Source organism: Euphorbia lathyris, chromosome 7 (genome assembly GCF_963576675.1).
Source record: "Euphorbia lathyris chromosome 7, ddEupLath1.1, whole genome shotgun sequence".
Taxonomy (NCBI): Eukaryota; Viridiplantae; Streptophyta; class Magnoliopsida; order Malpighiales; family Euphorbiaceae; genus Euphorbia; species Euphorbia lathyris.
Window position 1 is genome coordinate 57,854,067 of NC_088916.1, and position 10,872 is coordinate 57,864,938.

General features: G+C 35.9%; 1 protein-coding gene across 1 annotated transcript; it reads right to left on the bottom strand.

The window, feature by feature from the left end:
• Positions 1-3,937: 3,937 nt before the first annotated feature.
• Positions 3,938-10,872, bottom strand: LOC136200560 (gamma carbonic anhydrase 1, mitochondrial). The gene is made up of 5 exons (XM_065990932.1): positions 10,620-10,872; positions 9,852-9,995; positions 6,298-6,423; positions 6,041-6,192; positions 3,938-4,494 (listed from the first exon to the last, which is right to left on the bottom strand). The coding sequence occupies exons 1-5, from the start codon at positions 10,732-10,734 to the stop codon at positions 4,213-4,215; spliced, it is 819 nt and encodes a 272-aa protein (XP_065847004.1). The 5' UTR covers positions 10,735-10,872; the 3' UTR covers positions 3,938-4,212.

Here is a 10,872-nt window from a genome sequence, read left to right on the forward strand (position 1 = left end):
AGTTCCAAACTCTATCTTTCAACCCATGAAATTAAAAAAACCCACTACACAAGAGGTTGTCGAGACGTCAGATGCGCTGCATCTGGCGAGCTTCTGACGCCTCCCCAAAGCAGCAATAATATTGCTTTTACTTTTTGGACTTTTACGGTTTGAGTCCCTGATTTTTAACTAAACTATTTTTTATACCCAATAAAATTCTAAAGTAACAATCTATTCTAATGCTATGTTATTTTTAACTTTTTACTTTCCCCATGTGTCACTTTAGAAAATTACAAAGTTTGTAACTTAGCTCTAACCCAATTAAAAGAAGAGCCTAGACCAAATACTTTTGACCAAAATCAGCTGAACATAGGAAATTTCCTATTTTGTTCACTTAAACCCAAAGATTAGTATATTAGGCTAAAAAAAGTAGTTTGCCTGAAAATAGAAAAGGGTTTTCGGCGCATAAGATATGGTAACTAAATACAAAAACTTCAGTTTTGTTAAAGACTTTTCAGATTATTTTGCCACTTGGTTTTATTAAAAACTTGACATCAATAAGAAGAGAAAAGAGCTCTTGATAGACTTCAAGAGTCAAGAAAGAAAATGAGAGGTGGGGGGAAAGGATTCCAAACTTGAACTGACACTTGTTGCATTTGCAACTGCTTACTTTTCTCACTTTTATTCGCCTTTCTACTCTGTCGTATCAACACATCTTTGGAATCATACAAGCCAAGACAGATATTCAGGATTCTAAACTTTCTATGTGTTATGAATAAAGCCTCTCATTAATTGTTTTATCCTATTTTTTTTTTTAAGGGAAAAGAAGGAAAAAACAAAACACCACAACAAGTTAGTCCGAGATTAGCCTAGGAAAACTAACTCCCACATTATTTTTCGAAAGCAAAGACAAAAGGAAATTAGGGGGAGACGAGAAAATCGAGACGCCCAAAGCCCTCTCATGGCCTTCTGTAGCAAGCCCATCTGTCACCCGATTCTGCTCTCTGTAAACATGGCAGAAGTTGATACTATTGAAAGTGGAGCAAATCTTTCTAATTGCCTTGACTAAATTCTGGCTCCCTAAACACACAGCCCTTTTATCAGAAATTAAATTGACTGCTTCGAGATTGTCTGACTCCACGAGCAGCTTCCTAATCCCCAGATCCTCTGCCATCCTAAGCCCAGAAAAGATACCCCAGAGTTCAGCAATAAACGAAGAGCCCAGGCCCAGATTCTAAGCAAAACTAGACAACCAAGCACCTCCGGCATCTCTTAAAACACCACAACAATTCTTCCATTCTCTTTACACAACCCATTGGTATTCAACTTCACCACCCCCTCACTAGGTCTATCCCAGCCTAACAAATGAACAGTTGTCCTTTGGATAAAACCTGCTAAACTATCAACTGTAAAACTCTCAACCATTGATTTAACTTTCCTGAAGAAGAACTCCAACAAATGGGTTATGCTATACGTCACCCCTATTTTACTTACCGTCGCCTCCTGTTTGACATTTTTGCCCTTTTCATTTTTCATTCAAAAAAGTGAAATTCTCTCAACCGCGAAGAACAAAACGAAGAAAAATCATGCCTTCAAAACAAGGAAAAATAATTGAACATCTAAGTTTCGTATTTACCAATAATCTGAAATTTAACGAATTGAACTTAAAAAGAATTTTTTGTTCGTTGAATTTGCTCTAAACGGGTAGCCCATACGGTCCAGTCCATGGACCGGTAGCATGAACTACCCTATTTTGCCTAGGCAAAACGGGTAGGCTACCCTATTTTGCCTAGGCAAAACGGGCACTGGCAAAATAGGGTAGCCTACCCGTTTTGCCTAGGTAAAAACGGGTGGGCTACTCGTTTTCCTTTAGGGAAATGGATTTATTTATTTTAATTATAATAAATATTAATTATAGATAAATTACGTATTAACGCGTGCAATACATAATTTACGTATTTTTTATTTCCAATCAATAATTTATATATATGTTTTTTCTATTCAGTCAATACATAATTTACGTATAATTAAATTTACGTTCTAAAAGGTAAATAAATATAATTTACCAAATAAAAATTAATTGGACACTTCAATACGTATTTTTTATTTTTTATTTCCAATCAATACATAATTTATCTATAATTAATATTTATTATAATTAAAAAAATAAATAAATAAACCCGTTTTCCCTAAAAGAAAACGGGTAGCCCACCCGTTTTTACCTAGGCAAAACGGGTAGGCTACCCTATTTTGCCTAGGCAAAACGGGTAAGCTACCCTATTTTTCCTAGGCAAAACAGGTGGGCTACCCGTTTTGCCTAAGATAAATAGGGTAGCCTACCCGTTTTGCCTAGGCAAAATAGGGTAGTTCATGCTACCGGTCCATGGACCGGACCGTATGGGCTACCCGTTTAGAGCAAATTCAACGGAAAAAAAAAATTCTTTTTAAGTTCAATTCGTTAAATTTCAGATTATTGGTAAATACGAAACTTAGATGTTCAATTATTTTTCCTTGTTTTGGAGGCATGATTTTTCTTCGTTTTGTTCTTCGCGGTTGAGAGAATTTCACTTTTTTGAATGAAAAATGAAAAGGGCAAAAATGTCAAACAGAAGGCGACGGTAAATAAAATAAGGGCGACGAATAGCAATCCACCAAATTATTGAGTCTTGACTTGATCATTGCTCTTTTTTTTTTTTTTTGTAATAATAACCGGCACCTCATTAACAATTCCGTCCCCCTTTCAAAAAACAAAAACAAATTCCGTCCCGACTATGCTGACATTTTGTCAAAAAACGTATGAACAGTACTTTGGGTTTGGGTTGCTGACTCCAATTATTTTTTACAAATAACTTATATATTAATTATTTGATGGAATTGCAACGGAACTATTTAAAATAATTGATCAAAAACCTTAAGGTTAATTTCAAAAAATATTTATAAGGTTACAATTTGCAGATATAAGATTTTGTTGTCAAAACAAGGACGGTGCTCACGGCCATTTGCAAAATCAAATATTTTTGAGTTTACATTATCAATTTGACTGTTAATGACCTTAAAATAGAAAATTTCAAAAATATGATGATATATTCTAAACAATTTTAATTGTTCAACTTTTTAGTTTTGAGATCATTTATTTATTGTTTAGTGAGGAGAAAGAGTTTATGTTTAAAGAGAGAGAGCTTCAAAAATGATGATTTTGAAAAATAAAAAATATGATTCCATAAGAAATATACAACTTTAATTTTTAAAAAATTTCATTTTGAGGTCATTAATGTTCAAATTGACAATATCAACCAAAAAATCCATAGATTTTACAAATGATGACAAGCATCTTGTTTTGACCAAAAAAAAAAAACCACAGTCCATCTACAAACCAGTGTAACTACGGGTTTTTAAAAAAAAAAAATTAACCCAAAACCTTTGTGCATAAAACATGTGTATAAAAAAGTGAAAGTTTGGGGACCTCAGGATGTGTTTTACCATTTAACAATAAATTATACAGCATCTCTAGAAATCTATTATCAACTTGACTTGCATATTTTGCCATTCTACTGAAACATACGGGGTAAATTTCATCTGTGCTCCCCTAATCTTAGCACTAACCCCCACTTCAGCCCTTAAACTTCAACTTGACACTAACAAGCCTTGAACTTGTGCAGCATAAAAGTACCTCTAAAAAACCTTGAACTTGTGCGACGTCTACATTTTTTATTGAGCCTTTTACATTCTAAAAAAACCCATCTAATGTCAAAATTTGACTACAATGTCTTTAATTATTCTCAATTGTTTGTATTTAAGAACACAAACTAATAATATTACCATTAAAGGAAAATATATAAAAAGAAAAAGAGACATTAGGAAAATATCTTAGGCAATGTTAAGTTCAATAGCCGCGAATGAAATTTACCCAGTAGAAGCAAAAGCTACTCAGTGAAATTAACTGACTTGACATCAGAAGCATGGATTACCAAATCATATAAATTAATCAAATATCTTAAGTACAATGGTCAATTCAGAATGAAAATAAATCCTGCTTTTTATGGCTTTAACGAGTCTTAACATCCACAACTTGAGCAGATCCAAAAGCTAAAAACAAGCCCTAATTCTGCCCTAAATACATGTCTGGTTTTATTGGGAAAGAAATCTCCATTCATGTTTTTGCACAAAACCATATTTCTCGAAAGTTAAACATCAAGACTTTAATTTGACGAAACAGTACCTCGGGAAAAAACTTCAACTCGTTTTTGCTGCTGCCTTTTCCGGTAAGATATTATCTGGAAGAATAAGTTCAGGGGGAGTTTCACGGACAACACCCAGCATTGAGTCGTACTCTTCATCACGGTTAGCAAATTTCTTCCGAAGCATCTTCTCAAACTCAATCTCATCAAAAGGTTTAGCGTTCTCAGCAGCATGAACTTGTGCAAGATTGGAATAATTGGCAGCTGATTGAGAAATAAAGGCTATCTCTTCTTCAGTCAGTTTTCTAAGAAACTTTGCTGGATTGCCTCCCCATACCTGCATAAATTACAATAGAATTGAGCTGGTATTTTAGGAATTATGGCTGAAAATTCTTTAATCATACAAACAAAGAAGTGCCAATGTCTCATCAGAAGAGAACATATCCCAGAAAATATACACAAATAGGGAAAATATAATTAAGGAGAAAGTTCTTCCTACATTTTTACCAGAAAACATCAATTAATAAATTAAAAATCATAACGGAAACCTATAACGTAATCAACCCCAACTTTAAAGCATATATATAAATGGTATATGAATAGTGAAGATAGCATAACAAAATTTCTACTTGATCAAGACTATACATACATCTTGTAAATTTATGCAATTTCATAACCAGGGCACCATTCCCAAAGTAGGTCAATGAATGATTGTAAAAATCAGGATCACAGATGAACTACGAAGCACCGACACGGATACTAATACCAGTATGAGTACAGCAAACAACATTTTTATAAAATATGAGATATGGATACGGCAGGGACACTCCCAGTTTTATTTATATATGATATATTTGTCATGAAAAATTTAAAAGATACATAAATATATAAACCATAAATAACATTCAAAATACATTAATTCATAAAAAGTAAATATTTAATAATTCAAACTATTTAAACTACCAAGGGAAAAAGAATCTGCGTTGAAAAGAAGAACGGAAATGAAATTGAAATCAAAAGAACACTAATGGTAAAGAATCTGAGTTAAAAAGAACAAGAGAAAAGGGGAAAAAGAAGAAGAAATTGGAAGAAGAGAAAAGGGGAAAAGAAGAAGAAGAAATCAGAACAGAAAGGGGAATCGAACTCGTGGCTCATTGGCGGCTGCTATCTAGTTTTAGGGTTTTAATTTATTTGTTTTACATATCAATCCTTTTTTGTAAAGTTATTTAAAAAAGAACCCTATATTTTACATAATTAACTCAAGGATCCGTGACCCTGGAGGGTTCCCATGTATCCCCGAAGTGTCCCCGCGTATCCCCATAGTTTTTTATAAAAGGGACACAGAAGAAGGGACACAGATTTGGCATGTCCTATACGAGTCTAGGCGTGTCTCCGGCATGTCTATGTCCCCAAAGCGTCCGTCACAGGTACATTAAACTCTTAGAACTGTTGGTGCTTCATAGTGCATTCCGAAGTGTCCGATACACATATGTTAACCTCTTAGAACTGCTTCATAGTGCATGAACGATATTCTCCTGTTACAGATTCCTTGACACAACTGTTGCCAGCTTCAGAAGCCAAGTAAAAAACTACCAGCCTGGTTATCTTTTTCGTATTTATAGACATGTTCAACTTAACACATACTAACTTTGCAGCTCATTATAACATTTCCATTTCCAATAATAATGAGAGCTGTGCAAATGCACTTCCCAACCAGTTACTCCTTTTTCTAACTTATGTGCTGTGTACCTAAAATGCATGGTCTGCATGCACACTGTGTATGATAAAGTTGATACATAACAGCTAAACAACCACTAAGAAATTATATACTAAAAGACATGTTGATATCCTCCTGGAGATAATGAAAATGTTAGCAGACATACCTCTCCAGCAGGGATCTTCGTATTCTGTCTTACAAGGGCTCCAGCGGCAACCATGGCATGTTTCTCAACAAGAACACCATCAAGAAGTGTGGCTCCCATACCAACAAAAGCCTCATCTTCAACAGTACAGCCATGTAAAACAGCACTATGGCCTGCCGAGTTATAACTTTAAATCAAAACCACCCATGATAATCGAAGACAGAAGCCTAAATGGGGTATCTTAACATGAAAAATATGGCCACAGCCATTATGCTCACCTACAGTCACATTGTCCCCAACTATAGTCGGCAGCACCTTCCCACTTAGATTAGATTTTGCAACATGCACAAGGGAGTTATCCTGAATATTAGTTCCAGATCCAATGCTAATGCTGTTCACATCACCTATCCAGAAAAAAAATCTTACATGATTACAAAGTATAGACAAAAGAACAAAAAAACAAAAAAAAACAAAAAAAAAACAAAAAAAAAAACAAAAAAAAAACAAAAAAACAAAGTAAACAAAATCACCCTAATCTGACACCAAAAATCAAATCACATCCTAACAAGTAATATGATTTGGATGTCCTCTAACTGTTTAGATGGTTATTCTTCAGTAACTTATGAAATGATGAAGCATTTATTCACAATAGATTTTAACAGATTAGGCAGAAGTAGGAAGACGCGAGATCTCGGAAAAGTTAAATGTGTGAAGGATGTGGACCAGAAAGTCCTAGTTGGAGATAAGGATATCAAGGAACGATGGAGGTCCTATTTTGATGACTTATTTAATGGAGATCGCCAACAAGATGTTGGAGATATAAGTATCCATCACGATATGATAAATCATGAATGCCTGCGGAGAATTCAAAAGGGTGAAGTCAAAATGGCATTAAGTAAGATGAAGTTGAAGAAAGCAGTAGGACCTGATGGCATCCCTATTGAGATTTGGAGATGTTTGGGAGAAAGAGGAATCGAATGGTTGACGACGTTCTTCAACAAAATTTGGAGAAACAATAAGATGCCATCAGAATGGAGGAAAAGTACCTTAATCCCTTTGTATAAGAACAAAGGCGATGTCCAAGATTGTGCCAACTATCGGGGAATCAAATTAATGAGTCACACTATGAAACTTTGGGAGCGAGTGAATGAACAAAGGCTAAGGAGGACGGTGAAGATCTCGGAAAACCAGTTTGGCTTTATGCCGGGAAGATCAACTATGGAAGCCATCCATCTAATGAGACAATTAATGGAGCACTATCGAAATAAGAAGAAAGACTTGCATATGGTTTTCATTGACTTGGAGAAAGCATATGATAAGGTACCAAGGGAAGTACTTTGGTGGGCCTTGATAAGGAAAGGAATTTCGCGGAAATATATTGACATCATAAAGGACATGTATGAGGGAGTATGCACGAGTGTACGTACTAGTGTTGGGAAGACTGAAGAGTTTCCTATTACGATCGGAGTGCATCAAGGTTCCGCACTAAGCCCATTTCTTTTTGCCATCGTTATGGATGAACTAACAAGTTCACTTCAAGATGGTATACCATGGTGCATGCTGTTTGCAGATGATATTGTGTTGGTTGAGGAGACGAAAGAAGGAGTGGAGATGAAGTTGGAACTATGGAGGCAAACTCTAGAATCTAGAGGCTTTAAGTTGAGTCGAAGTAAGACAGAATATTTGGAGTGTAAGTTTAGCGGCCGTAGGAGTAGGGAGGCAGGGACAATCATCCTAGATGGGAGAGTTGTTCAGGCCTCGGATTGCTTCCGGTATTTAGGATCTATTATCCAAACGGATGGAGAAGTAGATGGAGATGTTGCTCATAGGATTAAAGCTGGTTGGTCGAAGTGGAAGAGTGCTACGGGTTTCCTTTGTGATCCCGGGATGCCTAATAGATTGAAGAGAAAATTCTACCGGACGGCAATTAGACCAGCATTGTTATATGGTACGGAGTGTTGGGCAGTGAAACACTGCCACATCCATAAGATGTCGGTGGCGGAGATGCGTATGTTGAGATGGATGTGTGGTCACACGAGAAAGGACCGGGTGCGTAATGAAATAATTAGGACAAAAGTAGGGGTCACATCTATTGAGAATAAAATGAGAGAAAACCGACTAAGGTGGTTTGGCCATGTGAGACGTAGAGGGCTTGATGCGCCGGTTAGGAGAACCGAAGAGTGGCAAAGGGATGTAGTGGTGAGGGGTAGGGGAAGACCTAAGCAAACTTGGAGGAGGGTGATCGAAAGTGATATGAGTTTATTGGGAATTGAGGAAAATATGGTAGTGGATAGGACGGAGTGGAGGGAGCGAATCTGTGTCGCTGACACGACTTGATTTTCACGGTTTTATATGATGGTTCATGTTAGCCGACCCCGAATCATTTCGGGACTAAGGCTTTGTTGTTGTTGTTGTTGTAGGCAGAAGTAGGAAAATAAAGAAAAAACAATAAACAGAAAGTTAAAATTTTTAAATAAGAAGCCAAACTCTGATGACTTGTGAAGATTAGTTTCTACTGAAGTTCTTTATCAAGAATAATCATAAAATAAATCAATTATCTGTGACATTAGGCAATAAAACAATCCAAACAAACAATGGCCCACTGAGATACCCAACGCAAATACAATGTGTTTTCAAGTGACTCCCTTAGTTTTCGCAAGTAAAGAAAGTTGGGAGTGGATGCAAGCAACATATTTCCCAAATGATCAATTCAACATCGGTTGTACATTTCTTTACCACTCAACTTAACACATCTTAACAAAACTTCAACCAAGATCTAGTTGGCTATGAATAGATTATTTTCCTTATTCAACTTGGAAATATTTCATCTTTATACTGTTAATGTAATCTCTATGCAAAGTAAAAGTCATTATGTTGACATGAACTTCTCATACAAACTCCGAGCAGCAGCAGAAAAAAAGATTCAATCAAGTTCTAGTTTTCAATGAATAGATTATTTTTCCTGATTGGCTGATTCTACTACAGGAATATTTCATCTTTATTAGTATTAATGCAGTCTCTATGCAAAGTAAACCAAAAAAAGATTTGGGTAGATTTTGTCATGGAACTGTTTGAACCAAAAGCTTAAGCTGATAGTTGAAGGCCCAATTCATATTAATATCTGACATACCATGTTATGGAACCGTTTGAACCAAAAGCTTAAGCTGATAGTTAAAGGCCCAATCATATTAATATCTAACAGATTTGTTATGTTGAAATGGATGAACCCTGAATGAACAACAGAAGAAGAAGATTCAATCAAGATCATATTCTAATTTAACCATTGTTACTATTAGTGTAATCTCTATGCAGAGTAAACCACAAAAAAAAAAAAAAAAAAAAAAAAAAAAAAAAAAAAATTGGATAGAGTTGTTAGCCAAAATGAAATCTCAAGAAGAAGGCAAAATCATTGCAAAGCGGACATGATTGCACATCACAGATTGGTCTCAGTTAAAGCAGACTGCCAAAAGCATCATAAAATGATAACCCAAACCATTCAGAAAGGCCATACACACAAGTGAAACTCTTTAACTAATGAGATAAATCATTGATTAGAAAAGCAACGGGAAAGAAATTGCAATACTCTGGTAAAAGGATCGCATAGCATCACAATATGCAAAGCAGAAGAATTTTGAAAAAAAAAAAAGTTATCTCGCCAAAAGAAATGGAAATATCCTTAATTGCATTAATCAACATAAACCAACAATCTACAGAAATTGTTTTGGCGTTGAACAAAATATAAACAATACATATTTTAGAAAAAGAAAAAAGAAAATAAAACAGGAAAAACCTAAGCTTATGACTAAAGCGCAAATGTCTCGAACAATCTTACCTCTCAACACGCAGCCATACCAAATAGATGATGCTCTGCCAACTTGTACATCCCCGATGATAGAAGCACCAGGAGCCACAAATGCGTCCTTATCAACCACAGGGGCTTTATCAAACACGTTCATAAGAGTCCGATGTCTAGACACTAAAAGATAAATAGAATTAGCATGTAACTCAGTGCAACATTTGAGCAGTTCAATGTAAATTATGAGTCTCAATCTCCAGAATAAGAAGGTAAAATAAATATCTCAAGCATTATTGTCAAAATACAGTAACATGAATACAGCAAAGAAATTATATCGCCCACAAAACTATCTGTTTGCCTAATCAAAAGTGCGGGACATGAATAGATTCCCCCGCAGCTGACTAGCAGCCTCTGTCCGACACTAACGGAAGCAGAGATCCTAATTGACAAACCAATGAACTCGTTTGATATCCCATAGATTTAATTCTCATCAAATCAAATATCTTTATATATATATATATATATATATATATAAATCAATCAATTGTCCTGAAATGTCAGTTAAATGTGAAGATTAACTGTATGTGACATTGAAAGAGAGGACGCTGTCACCACCAAATACGCAGTAATCTAAGCGAGGCAGTAACCTCAGGCCCTCACGAAGTATATAATTCAATGGCATTCTAAAACAATGATATAATTAAGGAGAAAATTAACAGAAAACGGGCGAAATCAGATGTTAAAAAGAAGAGGCAAGGAAAGTCAGGTGGGATTTAGGGATTTGATCAATAATAAAGAACTTACGCTGCTCTTTAAAGTAGTAATTGCCTTGGAGGCGGCAGCCGAGACGATCAAGGGCCTGGCCGGTTTCACGAATCCAGAACCCGACGGAGTATATAGCTCTGCCAAGGGTCCCCATCTTCTTCCTCTACTCTCCGATCGGCTAGTTGCCGGTGGCTGTGCGGTTTGGTCTATGTGCACAGTGATGAAAATGAATGAAGTAGGAGAAATGGTACTGTGGGGGAGGGTATGGTTACAATATCGACCTCTGCGGACG

What these genes read in the sequence shown, in the direction of transcription:
- LOC136200560 (XM_065990932.1), bottom strand. Translation starts at nt 10,734, where the DNA reads ATGGGGACCCTTGGCAGAGCTATATACTCCGTCGGGTTCTGGATTCGT. An exon ending in TTACTACTTTAAAGAGCAGC is followed by an intron (nt 9,996 to 10,619) that starts GTAAGTTCTTTA and finishes TTTATCTTTTAG; the next exon opens with TGTCTAGACATCGGACTCTT. An exon ending in CGAAGATCCCTGCTGGAGAG is followed by an intron (nt 4,495 to 6,040) that starts GTATGTCTGCTA and finishes TAATTTATGCAG; the next exon opens with GTATGGGGAGGCAATCCAGC.